We start from the raw sequence: 18,096 nt of genomic DNA on the forward strand, positions 1-18,096 counted from the left end.
AAATTTGTACGAAAAAAGTGTTCACAAGTTCCACAGTCCCCCCCATGTGACACATAGAGCTACTATCATCTGCCAGATCTGCAATTCATGCCCCTCCCTGGGAGTGTAGTTTTCAGTGCTAATATGGGAAAAAGAAAAGTCTAAATACACAATTGTACCCTGACAATCAACAATAGTTGAGTCAACCCCTGAGACTTCTTGATAAATGCGAGCATGCGACGCTCACTACAAAGCCTTCAGGCACTCCAGAAGAGTGTTTTTCTTGACTCTTTCCCAGAACTGGAATTGGCAACTTGTGCTGGGTGGACAATGAAATGGGGCTGTTCATTAAAATAACTTTCATTTAACAGTCCGTCTACATTTAGTGAGATACAATGGATTATTTTTAACACAGTCTCCGTGCATCTTTTAAAAATACCATTTGGTACTGCTTTAAAAAATAGCCTTGAGAACAGAGCTGGGATCAGCTGGTTCAGGCACTTCTAAGACGACAGGTATTTGGGGGAATTAACATGTTTTCGAAAGTTAATTGTAAAAAAGGGATAAAGATGAAGATAGGAGGGATAAAGATAGAAGATAGGAGGGATAAAGATATCCGACAAACAGAAAATAGTATAGCAAGTCCCAGGAACATCAGCAAAAAAAGAGTAAATGGCTCCAGCTATTACTTGAACCTAAAAGAAAATTCCACTGGTCTCAAGCAGGTATACTTCAAACCTGTTCAAAAGCTAAACACAGTGGTTGAGAAGGTTGCTCTCTAGCCTCACATCTGTAATCCGTAAAAGCTTATCGCATATAGCATGTAGCAGAAAAAAGGAAGAATTCCCTTGTTCTTGTCACCTAGTCCTCCACCTCCACTCTTTGTGCCAGTCCTGATTCTGTTCCTTGCTCTGCTTTCAGGCCGCATAGTTTCCCTTTCAGCATATTCATCTATTACAGCACCTTCTAAACAGGTCACTTATTTTGTGAGTTTGGGATTGAATGTACAATCCTCTATGCAAACATACAACAGCTATAAGCAGGCTTTTTTAAAAGATGCTTAAGCTCAAAAAAAAAAAAAAAAAAAGAAATCCTAACCAACTTGCCTGGCAGGCAAAAGCCTGGGAATCTTCTTACTTTCACGTGGAAAATCTCATCTTCCTGCCATCTTTCAAATTCCCCCCTCGGATTCATTTCCATTAATTAGCTTTTTGCTAATAAATGATTATATTTCTGATCTGGAGCCTGACCTTTTTTTTTTTTTTTTTTTTTTTTTTTAAGAAAAAAACCAACATTCCCTGACCCGAACAGGAAGTTTATACAAGAAACAGTATCTCACATGATCTTTAATTGATTTCAGCCTTCGTCCTTCCCCCCTGGGACAGGGCTGCAGGCTTGGGCTCCCTCCATCCCCTGTCCTGACTCCTTGCACACCCCATCCCCTGCTCGCCGGGTGCCAGGCTTCAGGGGACCGCTCCTGAGCTGGACCTCCGCAACCGAGCAGGATCTGGCCCTGCCTCGGACTGGGGCTGGCACCTGCTATTTGCCGCGGTCGGTCTGTGCTCAGGAGCACGGGCTTTTTTAACTTGCCAGAAGCGCTCCTGTTGCAGCCTGGTCCCCCAGTTCTGCTGAATGGAGGAAGGCGCTCTCAGCTGACGTGTTATTTACCTGCTTTATTTCCCTGGGATTTGGACCCTGAACAAAATTAGTTTGACAATTCTCAAATATTTGTGAAGTTGCTTTACTTCAGCTCCGCTTGTTTATTTTTCCATACAGCTATGCCAATAAATTTACACATTAAATGTCCCAATAACTGGGCCAACACACAACAGTAATGAATAATTACGACAAAGCTTCCATTCCAGGATCCCTTTTTACTCCTGCCCTCTCTTTACTGTCACTACTAACTCAAGCGTGAGAGGTATACTCTAAGAGGTCTTGCAGGATTTGCCTTTGTATACTAAAATCCTGAAAGTTAGGACCAAATCTTCTTAAGTTTTTCCAAAACCTAAGACATATCTACGGTGCCAATACTTAACTAATAAGTAATCTTCAAAGAGGCTTATGTGAATTCTGTAAAAGGCAGGATTTCCGAATTCCAAAATCTATTTTGCTGTGTGTAGATAAGCATGCCTATACACCAACTGAGGGAAAAATGTTACATGAAAAATAATATGAGCTTTAAACAGTGAGTTAACAAGATTGTCCTAGATAATTACTGACAACAAGATTTACATTACCCGAGTTGAATAAACACACATTGTTTAATGCATCTGTCAGTACTAGTCTTTTCTTCTTGCAGAATGCTGCACAGTATTCTTTATTTATGCTTCCCAAAATATGTTTCCTGGTTAACAGGTAATGTTGCTAGTAAGTTTTGGAGGCAAACTAAATGCGTATTATCTACAGTGTACCTAGCATAACTACGAAAAACAGCTGATACAAGAGAAGTCTATAAACTCCTCTATAAAATTATATAGAAGTCTGTAAAATTCTTACACCCCCCCACATTTGTCTAATTTCCATTGCTCAGTTGTCTTGACTGAAGTCAGTAATACATGAAGTTTTTACGTGCCTCATGGATAAAGCTTTGTAAGATCGTGTCCTAAAGTGTTACTACAGAATTAGAGATGGTCACCTTCAGTGGGTGATTTATCTCATTCTCTTAGAGTGGGGTGGATCACTCTCTGGAGGTGACTACTGCTCTTCAGTGACCAGGGAGGGTACCTAGATCACTAGATGAGATGTGGTTTTCCTCATATTAACCCTAAAACTATAGCCTAGAATTCCAAGTTTCTCATTATTTATTCAGGCAGAAGCAAATTTGTTGTGGACTCTCCTTGCACAGGTAGATTTCCAATCTGTTCAGACATTGCGTAGTTTTGAGGACAGGTTTTACAGATTCTGCTTAAAATACTCACAGCACCCATAGCTCCTTCAGCATTACTCTTGCTTACAGATCAATCTCCTTTTTTTTAGCAGACTTCAAAACGAAAAAGAAAGAAAATCCAATAATTTAATGCTCCACGTTTTTCTCATACAGCTGAAATGAGTATTTTGCTCAGCAATCTACTTTCATATTATATGTTCATCCATCTTACAAAAACTGTTGCCACAGCGAGTCTTAGACATTTTTTCATCTCACGGAAGGAAGTAACTGTACAGAAACCTTTGTTTACCATCATTTCACACAATTCCCATTGTTATTGAAATTCATCACATCAGTATATTGAACTAGGACACTAATGTCCCAAATAATTTTACTTATGATAAATAAATGAATCTGTTGTTGAGATTAAGGTTTTTCATGTGTCTCTCATTTGAGAGCTCCCCCATTATACATTACTTTATACATTGTAGTACATTATAGCTCAAATGGAGGCTGACTGATGTTATACCAACTGAGGAATGGGGCCTATACCTGCGACTCAGGTACGGGGTTTTATTTGTGCAGGGATGGATGTGGATGGGTGGATGAATACGCTTTTAAATATGAAGGTATTTGGTGTGTGTGTATACTGCAGATGTACCTCCCTGAAAATGATGGAAATAAAACAGACCACAGAGAAGAAAAAATATCAAGGGCTATTATGCTAAATAACATCTGCTCTTGCCTTCTCTATAGAGAGCAAATACTTAAACAGTGAAGTTAATATGCTGAGCATAGCCACTAGCTAAGCTGTTTTCCCTTCAGTAGCAAGCAGGGTTTCGGGAGGAACCTGCTAACGGTGGGAGAGTTCCTAAGGTTTCTAGACAGGGCAGGACAGCTTGTGCAAACACTGCCTCTCTATATAGCCTGGGAACGATTTGAGATTCCCCACCCTTTGGACTAGGAGGAAATTACCACTGCCAGGCCACAACAATGCGGATAAACACCAGTGCCTAGAGCCTGCGTAACTCAGGTAAACACAGGGCTTCCTGACGTGGTGGAAACCACTGGGCACTTCTTTCAAGTCATTCTTCTTACACAGTGTCAGATGTGAGTGTTTAAACAGTCAGCATTTCCTCAGTGAAATACTTATTCTTTTGGCCAGTTAGGCTGGGGTAAGGTTTCTACATTTTCAAGAGTAATCTTTTTAATGTAGGCTTCTGGACACTTGTTTGAACAGTGCAAAATGGCACCTGGTTTGGAACTAAGTCTTGGGATATTTTACAGGACAGACCTACTTTTTACATACAGCTTTCTTAAAATCCACTGGATTTTAAGTTCATGTTAGAAGCCCAAACTCACGGGGACAAAGAGCCAAGCAGTGGTCAAGGGCAGAAGAAAGACGAGTATGTCTACTGAGTCCCCATTTAAATAGAGCAGTGAGTTTGAGCCCTGGGAACACACGCAGGATCTTGGTCCCTTGATCGCTCAGACTGGGAACTTTGCCTGAATCAAGTCTGTTTCCCCATCATCACATGCATCTGAGTTTGAAGAGCAGGGGTGTGAGTGGAGCAGGGGCAATACGGCCCTGGGGCTTACCTGGCAAGGTGCTGAGACTTGGTTGAGGCACCTACCTGGAGTCAGGAACTGCTACCAAGTCTAGCAGTTTGGACTCAAGAAAAAAGTCAAACTCCTTTATGTCTGTCTCTCTCTTGTCCACAAGCCCTGTAAACCACTTCTTTAAGATTCGATCTTCCAAAACAGAGCTTTGTGTTGGCCCTCTTCATGGGAGAGTGATTTTTGTTCCTAATGTCTGGCAGTCACAAATATGGACTCTGGCATTATCAAGGAAAGCCTGGCAACAATTTACAGGAATACTAAATAAAACTATTAAGGATGTAGTTAGGAATCGATCCAAAAGTCACAGAATGTATTACAGACAGTTAGATGGCCATTAGCAATTAAAATGCAATTGTCATCTCTACTTGGTACTAATGTAGAGAGCCATGTATTTCCATTCCTGCTAAGTCCCTCCATGGTGTTGGCATTTGGGAGCCCAAACTGTACTTCTCGGAGGGTCCAGAAGATTTGTAATATCTGGAATGGATTCAAACCCTGCCATTATAGCAAAATGCAAACTTCAACCCTGTCAGGAAACCTCTAATCATAACAAGTCCAGAGGAGGGCCATGAAGATGATCAGAGGGATGGAGCACCTCTCCAGTGAAGACAGGCTGAGAGAGTTGGGGTTGTTCAGCCTGGAGAAGAGAAGGCTCCAGGGAGACCTTATAGCAGCCTGCCAGTACCTAAAGGGGGCCTACAGGAAAGCCAGAGAGGGACTTTTTACAAGGGCCTGTAGTGATAGGGTGAGGGGTAACGGTTTTAAACTGAAAGAGGGTAGATTTAGATTAGATGTAAGGAAGAAGTTCTTCACTGTGAGAATGGTGAGACACTGGAACAGGTCAAGAGAAGTTGTGGCTGCCCCATCCCTGGAAATGTTCAAGGCCAGGTTGGATGGGGCTTGGAGCAACCTGGTCTAGTGGAAGGTGTCCCTGCCCGTGGCAGGGGGGTGGGAACTAGGTGATCTTTAAGGTCCCTTCCAACCCAAACCATTCTGTGATTCTTTATATACCAGAAAGTAACAAGAAGTACAGAGGTGACCAACAGATAAATGAGGTGTTTCTTAAAAAATTATGAAACCAACAACACAGATCTAGAAAATGGAATTCCTTTTTGTCTTTTTTTTTAATACTTCTTTTATGATTACTATGCAATTGCAGTTGGTGTATTTGGCTACCCTAACATTACTTTTCACATTGCCCATTACCAGAGTATCTAAGAGCCGGTTCCATATCTGCTAAGATTATTTCTACAGTATGCAGCCATAGGAATAATTTCTCAGTTTGGCTATTTGTCATACCTCATTTTTTTCTTTCAGCTTTGTGATCATAACAATGACAGGGCTGTCTTCTTGCCAAACCATCTGCCAAAAATCATTCACGGTGTTAATCATGGGTCCCTGAGTTGCAATGAAAGCCTTCTCTTTACCTCCATATCCCTGGTTTAGAAACAGACACAAAAGCATTTACTTTAAATTCATGTGGTCGACCAAAATTGCAGGTGAATGTTGTAAAAGAGCAGAAAAATGAATCTGGAATTAAAAAAAAAAAAGTTATTTGAACTGAAAGCAGTTATGACTAACAGTAGAGCAGATCAGAAATTTTTCAGTAGAACAGTTTTGCCTCTGGAAACTACTGATTTGATGAACTGAAATGGTCCCGAGAATACATCAATCCCTCTCAAATTTCCCTGCTTACTTGGCTTCTAGCTTACACTGTTCTCCAAGTTGCTGGGGCTTTCCATCATCCAGTGGTACTTTAATCCATGATTTATGTTGCTGCAGTGTTTACAAGATAGTTTGCAGTCAACAAGCCACAGAAAAAAAAAGAGAACTCTGAAACTGGTTTCTACAAAGATTCACGACAGGAAAAAAGATTTAAAATACATGAATGCTTGTGGAGTCAGAGACTCTGCTATTCATCTTTGCTAAGGGAGAAGGACTTTTATGAGACCTTATAGGAGGGACAGCATATCAGTATAGGGAATCCCGAGATGCACAAGTGTGTAGGTGGTCAAAGAGAGGTCAGGCAAGCAGTGGGGAAGCAGAGGAAAGGGAAAGGCAAGAAGAAATGGGAAAAAAACCAAGAGATTGCCTTCTTATTTTTTGGGTGAGAAGGAGAACTTGTGAGTTTGCGCAGTGACAGGGTGCCCAACAGTAATGCAGGTCAGGAGAGCCTGCCAGTCGGAGGGGGTGAGGGAACGGAGAATGGCTGGAGGTGGTGTGGGAGCCTCCAGCCATGGGTCTCCCTTTTGGGTGCCCTTCTCCCCGACAGCTGTTAGTCCTTGCATGAACCAACGGGATAGATCCTCAGCTGGTATGAACAGTCCTCCTTCTACTCCCCAGTCTGCCTGAACGTACTCTGGCCAAGACAAGGCTGTCAGGATCCCAGCAAGCCTAATGATGTTGCATACATGGATGTGAAACTTCATTTCATTGCTGGGTTGTATTTTTTCTGCAGTTGCTGACAGTTGAACGGGTGTTAGCAGCAGGAGAAATCACCATATGTTGGCCCGAAGGGTGGTGGCATGGGGTAAAGGGAGACCTCAGAGGACTCAAAACGTGGCCTGGCTGATGGAGGAGTTGTTCTCCAAAAAGAACCGCTCTGCTTAGTTACGTGAGGATGTCTTTCATACAAAACACTGAAAGTACAGGATGTAAAGTGAGGCAGGGCAAGGGGCACGGGGGATGTGTACATATATATTCATGTCCTGTTATTTAAATAAGCAACATCATTGTAGAGCTCTGGGGCCAAATTTCAGTTGCACCATTACATTTATTCCAGCTGAGGATCTGGTACAAAGCTCTAATCAAAACATTTGATTTTACAGGTAGAGGACTATACTCCTAAAACACAACTGAACTAGTTTCTTAGTAGTCTATTCAGCATACACTGTGCCACGAGTTCAAGAAGGCTCTGTGTGTGTGTGTGTGTGTGTGTGTGTGATCAAGGATTATAACATAGCTGACACTTAGAAATAATGCTTTCCAACAGGGTTCATGCTGCTAAAAATCTTTGTATCATGTAACCACTCAATATAGGGAGTAAAATGTGAACAAGTGTGTGTGGCTGGTGCACATGTGTATATTTAACACAGCTGTTTATGCTCCTTTTCACAAACTTGGTACAGTATTTATTTAATTACTTAACTGATGATATCAGGACTATCAATTGATATAGTTATGCAGGAAAAAACCCCATCACCACTGAACTTGTTTGTGGATAACACGACTGCAATGAGCAATCGTACAGCTTATATTGATGTTGAATCTGATCTTCTCTTTACCAAAACACTGGTATCTCTGTCACCGTTAAAAGGTAACCCTCTTTCCTTACTATAAGGCAGTAGAACAGTATTAAATGTAAATACTGAAGTAAACAAATAGTAATGCATGTGTTTTAAAATGTTTTTTATAAACTATTTGATAAATTGTTTTCTTACTGCAACCGTTTTAGTACATTCATGGCTATGTGGTCTTTGTTACAAACAGCTCATGAAACTATTTCTATCACACCAATGCAGACAAAAATATTAGGAATTATCAATGCAGGTGGGTAGGAATAAAATGAGTCGCACCTTGGCAAAATCAGCTATTCACGTGGAAAATCAAATATTGTCTCAAAAGCACAAGAGTGTACATTTACTTACCCTAATGTAGTTAGCATTTATGTAGGTACTCAAGGAGTCAGATGGATTTTTTGGTTTCAAATACACTCTGCTTAGAGGATCTAAGAGCACAAGGAAGATGGAAATTGAAAAGAAAACCCATAATTAGAAGATTTCTATAGAGAAAGACTTGAAGAACATAATCTACTGTTATTTGGGGCTGTCAACCACTAAAGTATTATGCATCAAATTATTCCCTCTGCAAAGGATCATCATGTGTAAGTAAGGTACAGCTATACTGCACAGTGCTGGGCTGTGTAGAAGTATCTCAGCAAGCTGTGGGCATTGAAGCAACATTATCAGGTCCAGGCAATGCTCAGCAATGTCTAGTCTGCCTGTGTTGAGTATCGAGCTGACCTGTGTAGATTGTCACTGAAACCCGGATCCTTGTACCATGCTAGATAATTACACCAAGTTCTTTGGATTCAACTTTGATACCTTTGCCTGAAGCTGTACTGTTCCAATGACTACAGCTGGATTTAAATGAAGAAAAGCTCCTTCTGCCTGGGGTGAAATCAGCTATATGTATTTATACCAATTTAAGTCCACTGTAAGGGGCTGGACTAGGTAACCCACATCCTTCCTTTCAGTCCTGTGTTCTCACCTGACACAATTTGTGACCATTCATGTGTACTAGACTAGAGACACAATGCCAAAATACAGGAACATTTTCCTTCATGCTCTTCTTTCCTCCACTGTCTTGGATGATCTAAAACGGAGTGGGGCCCAGTTCTGTTGAGTATAAAGCTGGGAGTTACTAAATCCCTCCTGCAAAGGAAGTTTTTGCTTGCTTATTTGTGATGATGTGATCCCCCAGGTATTACCCTTTTGGAATTAAAGCCAGTAAATTCTCAATTACACAGCATAACAGAAAGGCATAAGGAGAAGGGGAGTGAAGTGCTTATGTTGTGTCTGTCTAGGGGCACACTTTGACTTTCTTCACACTTTTTCTGAAAAAATATTCTACTGTTAACAAAATGATACGGAAATATTTCTGTACTGAAAAAAATAATATTTTCTTCTGGCAATTTGCTTAAACAATTAATTTGAGTCAGCAGCTTTCTGACAGTATACAGACACCTACTGGTTTGGAAATAGCCTCTGGATGGCTGCTTTGCTGAGTGCAATCTAGGCAATGTGTTCAAAGATACCTACATGGATGCTGAACTGGAAAGTGGTAAGAAAACACTATTTATTATGTGGCCCTGCTGTTTACACAAGAAATATGTAATTGATGTACGTAAGCTTTAGCAAAACCTGGTATTTTCAGAGTTGCTTTTGGATTTCTTTTGTGACTTTTCATCCTGTTCCTAAGAACAAGGTAAAACCTTTGCGAATCAAAGCAAGAGGAGGGATGATCCCAAACATACTTTATGTCCTTCTCCCACTGGAGGTCACAGGAGCGTATTGGACAGGAGTGAAGCCTTTGCAGGACACAGGCTGGTGCTTTGAAAGTACATTTCTTAAACCGTGCAAATAAATGCATGACTTCTCCTTCAAAGCCTGTGCATGGAAGTCTTGTCCTCTGGGTTAACAGCACAACATGAACCCTAGTTAGCTTGTGTTAAAATCTCTTTGTACTAGCTTTCCCAACTTTTTGACTTAGAGCTTTTTTTTTCCCCTAACAATATGAGGACAGGAAACCTCTCATTCCTTTTCAGCACAGAGTGATTATTAGCCATTTCCACAAATGCCTCAGGCTACGTGGCCTTGAAAAAACACCCGCTTCCTCTAGCTCACACAATGCCTCTGATTCTGGTGTAGCTTGACCCCTACCTTAAAAAACCTCTTCCAAGCAGACTCAACATCCAGTTTCATTACCACGTCTTGAGATAAACCCCTCTGTTATTAAGGAGCAGCTAAATCAGTTTCACAATTTCTGAGACCTCCTTCCAACTCCAATCAACGAAACAAGCACTGCTTCTGAATGGGAATCTTTTATAAATTAACAGTCCTGATGGGTTACGAAATAGGTAAAAGTGCTGTAAAGTCAGCTCTGAAATGAGGAAAACGTGAGTGCTGCTAAAGATCCAGAGCCACTAAGCAATCATCAGACACAAATGGAAGTAATTAGCTTCCTCCTGAATGACAAATACCTTGGAGGTAATAATCTTTTCCTTATGGATGGCAAAGTCTGAGAGTCTGAAGCTACAGAAGAAAGACACAGATGGTGTCTGCAAGGCTGAATTCATCAATGTTTGTAAAGCATCTTGAAACATAGCAGAGCTGTTAAGCACTTATAATTACTAATAAAAAATGTCTCCTACAATTTTGACTGAGGCAAAATTACTGCTGTTTTCTTCCATGTATCTAAGAAGTCTGGAATAGCTCTCCCACTAGAGTCGAAGCAGCTTCTTCTAAATCCATCTTTAACAAATTAATATTGGCCTGAATTTACCAGGCTGGAGGAACAGGAGGGTGTTAAAGGGGCTGTAGCTTGCCCCCATGAGACTGCTTGGTGCAGGGAGCAAACTGGGCTATGTGGTGGCACTTCTGAACAGCCCCCCCCCACTGCCATCGACACTGGAGGATCATCCACTCCACAAACACCACTTTGTCATGAAGACATGGGGCTTTGCCCCATTGCAAAGGCTGTATTCGTGGGTGGGTATGATGTGCTGTGGACGTTTTTCCTTCTTCCATTTCGACTGCTACTGTGTTCTGAGTTCTTTAGGACATGGGTATGTTCGCATTTGTAGCATTTCCAGGATAAGTCATTTGTTAGTCCAGTCCTGGCTGCCTTACCAAAAGTAGGACCGAAATACTATAAGGGCTGTCCTTATGGTATTTCTGTTTTGTGAGCAGGAAAGGAAGACGAAAATTTTGTGAGGCTGACTGCTCTCACACTTGCAGCCCAAAAGATCATAAATCTTTCAGATACTGAAACATTTTGAAATTAATCCACCTCTGTTTTGCCTGGTTTTGCTTGCAGTCTATAAATGAATTACAGATACTGCTAGTATTTGGTAAATATTGTAATACAGAACGTGGAAGAATCATACCAGATTGCATTCATGATCTCTGCCAGGTGGGGAATAGGCTATTAGACTTGTTAATAATACAACTGCCTCAAAACATCTCATGTATAAACCACCTGTAAACTATGCATGATTTTTTAATCTCATCTGAATCATTTCCCGGCACTTCCAACATAATCCAGGATTTCTTAATGGAAAACTTCACAGATTTATCATGGTGAGTGCTTCTGCATTTTAAAACATGCTTCAGCATTCCAAAATAAAGTTTCATTCATGCAAAGGGAATCTTTCTTATCTACTAAAAATCAGGTCTGCCTAATATCCATTTACATTTTTAACTATGCAGTCTAACATGGATCAATTACTATAATAGTGGCTATTTACAAATACCATGGAAGTTATGATACGGGTGACCACAACTAGGACACATTTTGTCGACTCACACGAATATACAAACATGCTTGATTAACCCGTGTTGAATTCCACTAAGGTTAAACAGTTTTTCTCCTGCTTTGCAAATATGATTTTTTTCTTTAGTCTTTGAAAGCCTGCTGGTGATCCTGTTGCCTTCATAAGGGAGCAGGACTGGAGCAAACATGACCATTCGTAGTCAGGACTGTAGTGCAAGGCAGCTTGAAGATTCTCAACATCAAGAGAACGGTTTTCCAGCATCTGTCTATAAGCTTGCATAATAAAGTGCTTTATTCATACGATTTAGATTTAACTTTCCCTTCGTCTTCAGCTGGAGTGCCAGAGCCAGTTTTAGCACAAGCACTTCAAGAACAGCTTGGGGATTTGTGGGTCTGACCCCCCCAAGCACTTTCTACCTTCACGTTAATGTGAATCTGCTGTTCTGCTGCAAGTGTTTTCGTGTTTTCATGTTGGCTTTTGCCCTTCAGGAAGGGGGAAGGAATGACATCCAGGTACCTTGGGTGTGTTGCACACACAAGGATACCCACGGAACAGTGTTGAGCCACTTGCTCCTTTGTAAGCAAGAGCCCACGCATGCTCTGAAGCCCCACGGGAATGCTGCTCCCGATTTGAGGTGGAAAAGTGAGACAGGAAGGGGAAAAGACAGGGGGCTTGGAAACTGAGGTCCTGCTGCGGGGACATGTAGCGGGGGCTCCAGGAGAGAAGCAGGCAAAGGCAAAGATGTGGAGTAAGAGGATGAGGAGGGAGCAGCGGGGCCGGTGTTCTGCCACAGGGATGCGAGCGTGGTGAGAAACTGGGAAATCTGGGCGCAGGACTGGGCACCTGCTCAGAGGGGGTGAGAAATGCGGTAGGTGGGTGGCAGAGGGAATGCAGCTGAGGACACGGAGCGGGCTTTAACAGGACCAGTGAGCGGGGTCGCAGTCAGGAGGAAGGATGGAGAAACAGTGGTTTTAAGGAACTGTTTTGCCACTTGGCTCTGATCCTGTCTCCTCGTTCGTGGTATCAGCATATTGTCGTAAAGCAAATAACACTTAGAAAACTTGAAGAGGCATCCTAGTGTTTGCATAAGAGTGTTGCGTACGTTATACTGCAACGGAAACATCTTTCATAGAAATGTAACATTTCCTGCACTTTACAGTTTTCCATATAGAATAGTTTTCATTAGGCATTCATTTTATTCCACGAGTGTGTTTGGCTGGGTAGTATCTATTAACACGAACCTGCCCTCATGCAGGCAGGTCATGCCCTCTGTCACAGAATTATCTCTTAGAAAATGAGAACATCCTCCACAGCGCAGCGGGTGGAGCTGGCAGGACTGGGCAATTTTAGGAGATAATCCATGAGCTCAAACGTCACTTGTCACCACAGGTGCCCCGATTCGGGAGACGCACCCAGCGCTGGGAATGGAAAAGCTGACGCGGGCGTACGAAGCAGCAGGTTGATATCATCTGAGCAGGAAACCAGGAAAGCTGTTCGGCTGAATCGCTCAAATCGTTTCCAAACCCTCTCGGACTGGCTGGGGGGTGTGCGAGTATTTATTACGAGCATGTGCCTCCATCCTCAAAATATCTTCTTTGAAAAAGCCTGGTGCTAACACACAACAGACGCTTTGGTTTCTGCCGAGGATGGTTACAAAGTGCCTGCCCGTGAGTAGCTGCGGTGCACGCCGGCAGCGTGCTCGGACCGACGACGTGCCGCGGAGTTAGCGGCACGTCCCAGCTAACCGGAGGCAAAAACCACAAAGGCACGCTGGTTCTCAAAGCTCATCAGCATCAACCACGGCCCAGCTGTCGCGTCCCGATTCAAAACACATGCTGCGGTGAAACGGGGACTCATCGCGTTTGCGAGGCGTTGCTGAAGGCGAACCTGATGGTGGCCGGGGCAGCTCGGATGCAAGATGCTCTGGGAAGGGAGACGTCCTTCCAAAAATCCGCCCGTCAGGCGGCGGGAGGCTTGGAGATATCCTGGCTCCACTGCCGCTGATGGCAAAAGTCCTGCTGTCGTCAAAGGGGTCAGGATTTCACCCTCCGTGGACATCCTGTTGACACTGGGCCAGACTCTAAGGGACGCTGAATTTTCTGATTACTTGGTATATAACTTGCATTCACTTGCTTACTTGCTTTAATTCCCTTCAACATTCCTGGATTGCACTTGGCTATTGGTTGCAATAGATGAACTAGCCTTGAAGACAGCACAGATTTTTATTTTACTGGGGGTTGAAGGGAAGCGAGGGCTCCACACAATGAGTTTCTTTCCCAGCTACATATCACATTTCTGAGACTAATCTAGCGGCTGAAGGCCATCAGTTTTCACTAATTTGACTGCAAGGCCTTTGTATGATGTGAACAAATTACAACGCGTTCAGGCTCGCTGGGAGAAATCTTGTCATCTAAAGTGCGTGAATTTGCATGACTAACATATAACAGGCCTACAAGGACATTACAGAGAGGATTAGAAAACATATTTCTAGTTGACAGGATATGCTGTCATTTTAAAAGTATTCTTCATTCCCAACCTAAGCAAAGGGATGTGTTTACATTTTCTGTGGGAGTGTCCTCCAACATTTTGCATCAATGAACTTTTTCACTTTGGTGATGTCAAAATTTATAAAAACTCAACTATTCATGTCTATATTTAGTGCAACGTTAAAACTTCTGCAACCATTTTTGAAACTGAACAGAAAACAAAATGATTAATAAAAGAGAAATGGAATATCACGTTATTCCCCAACAAATGTTATGAAAATAGTTGCATTTCAGAGAAAGGTGTATTTTGAAGGAAAACTATTCCACTGAAAAGTTTTCAATCACCTCTAATTATAACAAAACAATTGTTACTTGGTCAGAAATAAAGAATTTGGGCCAACGAAAATACAGAAGCAGTACAGCAAAGCAGTGAGAAGTTTACAGCAATGATGAGGCAGCACTGCGTGAGAGTGGCTTTCTTAACTAATGCAAACAGATTTCCACAAAGCCAACTGGCACATGGAGAAGGAAAAAACCAAACCCACCAGAGGACTTATAAAGATGGAAGTCCACTACGAGAGAGGATAGGATGGACTTGCTTTTTTTTCATCTGGGCCACTTAATGTCGGTCAGGATCCCAAGTAGCTTGACCCAACCAGAGGGAATTCAGTGACTGCAAGACAGTGTGAGCTGTGATGGAGGCAACAGTCTTGGTCCTCTCATCCTCCGGATCACGGAGCTATGGCGAGGCATGGCAGACCTCTCTACCCATCTGCCTGAGCTGTCCTCCAGAGAAAACCAGCACGCACCTGGGCCGCGTTTCAGCACGTGGTTGGGATGCTCCCAAAGTGTGTGCCTGCTAAGGCACCCAGTGAGAGTTCTGCATTTGCCAGTCCTACAGCGCTGGGGTTTCGTTATCTTTCTACACAGGCTATAAATACACTTATGAATAGGTACACAACGATCGAAGATAAAGACAGGTAGATTTTCACAGCAATACGTTCTCAAAGCAGGACTAAATGTCATTGTAGGAAACCATGGGCTAATTCACTTACTTGGCAAAATTGTTTTATAGCGGTTTTTAGTTCCGTGACTCGGGATGTCAATTTCTTTGGGATCCACAAAATTCATTGGTATTTCCTATAAAAAATAAATTAAATCAGATTGGTGTTTCCAAAGGAGCCATGCAGGAAATTATCACCAGAAGGCCATCTGCTGTTACACAACTGTCTTTTGACATCAAAGTTATTAAGAAAAAAAGTGGTTCCCACCTCAAGCCTGTCAACACCCTTCCTTTAATAAACACAGGGAGTTGCATATTGAAGGGTGACTTCCAAGGAACACTTCTGATGAATTATTAAAAGCAAAGTTTTTACAGGATTAGGAGAGAGGTTAAAATGCACAATAGTTCTAAAAAAGTGGAGTTGAAAAGTGCAGCACTGTAGCAGAAAAGCACAACATTTTACATAACCGGGGGAGGAACTTTCAAAATAAATATAAATTTATAGCAAACATATTTTTTTTAATTTTGTGCAAAGCCCTTAACGATGTCAGTCAAAGACCTCACTTGCTTTTTATAGAGACTACCAGGATGAAGTGCCTTAGTCTTCTGCATTCAGAGATTCAAAATGTAATAAAAATCTGAAGCTATTTCTCTTGATTCTCATTTTGATCTTTTAGTGACTGATCTGCATTGTCATCTTTAAATACGCAGATGTGCAAGCAACTCATTTGACAGTTTGCTTGAAGTTCCAAAAATATACACACGATAAACTCCTGATCAGCTTAAAATTACTGTTTTACAAATTGTTTGTCAGCATCAAAAGTAATAATCCTCCAATTTTTCATTGAAAAAAATGTTTCATTTGGTCTGTGGGGGGGAAGAATAATTTTGATCTTGAGGTCCTGAAACATTGTTAGTGTTCTTACAGTTGAATAAAAACAACCCTTTGAAAATGGCAAGATAAAACATGTACGTGGTTTTTTTTTTTTTCCTGATTATGGGGGATGTTTCATCAACCAAAACAATCTGGCAAAATCACATTAACAAATGCTTCAGTTGACTCAAATCTTCATTTTTTACTGAATTTTTTTGGCCACCGTTATTTAAATTATCCTGGGGTAAGCTGGAATTTGATCTTCAGTAAATTATTACTTCTACTTAAAAGCACAGTCATTACTACAGACTTGAAAACTTCATTGCTAGCCTAGAACATTTATCCAAAGAGACAGCTGCATGTTAAATAATTGCCTCTTACAGACACATCGGAACATGAGGAAGCACAAAAGGTATGTTCCTACCCTATTCAGCGCAAACCTCCTTTGACTTGCACCGCTGGAAATTTTACTCAAGGATTTCCCTCCCAAACCAGCTGGTTTTTAACTCCACAGGCGCAGCCCTGACCACAAATTTGGCACAGGTGAGACACACAGCCGCTGCCCTTCAGACCCAAGCCCTCCAGCAGGACTGGCTGCAGTGGAGTTTTTTTGAGAGGAGCAGGGACGAGGTCCCTCAAGCTTGCCAGGGATGCACCCAACAGTAGATCTTCACATGGGTTCACCAAGCAGGCGAAGCTACCCTCTTAGTTTTCTGGTTGAAGAGAAGGCAAAGTTAAGTACAACTTAGATGGGTCGTAATGAATTGCTTTGCTTCTTTCCTGCTTCCCAACTTGGCTTCTGAACATCTTACTACATGAGGCTGCAACTTCTGCGTTGGTTTTTATTCTTCTACCTTCTCTGCCTTATGCCCATGTGTTTAGTGGACCTTCTTTATTCTCCCTCCCTCCCTCCTTGATCTCTTCCTTTCTCTTCAGCTGACTCCTCAAAAGAACGACTTGCTCCCTCTCATTTCAGGCCAGCCAAAGTGTTGCTGCTAAGATACACCTTCCTTGCAGGTCCCTCACCCAATCCTTCTTCAGCTCCCTGTACCGCCATCCATATGATGCCTGTGCTAAGCGCAGGATCTTCTTGCTCGTGAGACTCCATTCCTGCACAAACCTCATCCCCATTCCTCCAGGTCAAACCATCTCACCTCTGTCCTGCCTCTGATGCCCCTTCCTCCTCCACGGAACTACAAAATGAGCTCCTACACCCCCCTCATACCCGCCTCTGACTTTCACCCCTTCCCAGTGATGACCTCTGTGAGACTCTTCCCCTTGGCCCCTGGGCTCCGAATTGTCCCAACCGGCTCTGCTATGGGATGGCGGCTGACCTGGAGCTTCCCTGGTTCAGTTCTGGCGTAGGATAAACACCACCAGCACATGGTTTCCGAAAGTTTTCCCTGCTCAACTATGTACCAGCTGAGAGAGAGCAATACGTTAAACCTGTGTTTAATAGGATCTACGTCTGTCACCTACAGAGATTGGAAAAAGCCGCGCGAGGCAGAGTCCTTCATTGTAAAAAATGGTAAGTTTCCATCAAAATACTTTCCATAATATTTATTAGGTAAAAAGAGTTATTTTCCTTTTTTTTTTAATGCTGACAAAAAGGTTGGCTACTTTTACTTGGGAGAATATACCTGACTTGCAAGGAGGAAGAAACATAAATTGCCCAGCACATGCTTCTTTAGTAGCCTGAGCTGCCACTATTCAAAAGACAGAATGTCTGAAGTTGGTGACAGAACAGAAAAATTCATTATTCTCAAAATATTGGAATGACAGAAAATACAGTCCTGCATGGGAAAGTGCCAGATTGTTAAATCTACAAAATTTGGCTCTCATAAAAATGGCAGGATAGGGATAATAAATATCTGCCTGAATTTTCCTAAATTTTGCTATATTTTCTGGAATACTTTCAGAGACCCAAATCATATCTCTTTGAGTGTATGAACAGTTGTAGCATTCAATGGCTAATGTGAGCCAGAATAGCTGTTATTAGAAGCGTATCGCCCAGAGAGGTGAAGTAGCCCATGAACAAAGGCTTATATGTGTACGCATCTGTGACTGCATGCGTGCAACTGAGCACACGAATGTGTGCAGCTTATACATTATTTGTAATTATTTAATTATGTATAATACGTATAGATGTTTAATAAAGCAAATGGATATATATTGCCTATTTAGCTACAGACTTTGTATGCTGACTTGCAC

At 42.1% G+C, this 18,096-nt stretch overlaps 1 protein-coding gene across 1 annotated transcript in view; it reads right to left on the reverse strand.

Annotated features, from left to right (window-relative positions):
- PTPRR (protein tyrosine phosphatase, receptor type, R) overlaps positions 1–18,096 on the reverse strand; it is a 140,610-nt gene that overhangs the window by 14,747 nt on the left and 107,767 nt on the right. The window contains exons 8-10 of the mRNA XM_010561960.1: positions 15,064–15,148; positions 8,116–8,195; positions 5,768–5,905 (exon numbers count right to left, since the gene is read on the reverse strand). Of these exons, the coding sequence (XP_010560262.1) occupies positions 5,768–5,905; positions 8,116–8,195; positions 15,064–15,148 (303 nt within the window). The remainder of the gene's footprint in view (positions 1–5,767; positions 5,906–8,115; positions 8,196–15,063; positions 15,149–18,096) is intronic.

The sequence above is a fragment of the Haliaeetus leucocephalus genome, unplaced genomic scaffold (genome assembly GCF_000737465.1).
Source record: "Haliaeetus leucocephalus isolate CR32 unplaced genomic scaffold, Haliaeetus_leucocephalus-4.0 Scaffold151, whole genome shotgun sequence".
Taxonomy (NCBI): Eukaryota; Metazoa; Chordata; class Aves; order Accipitriformes; family Accipitridae; genus Haliaeetus; species Haliaeetus leucocephalus.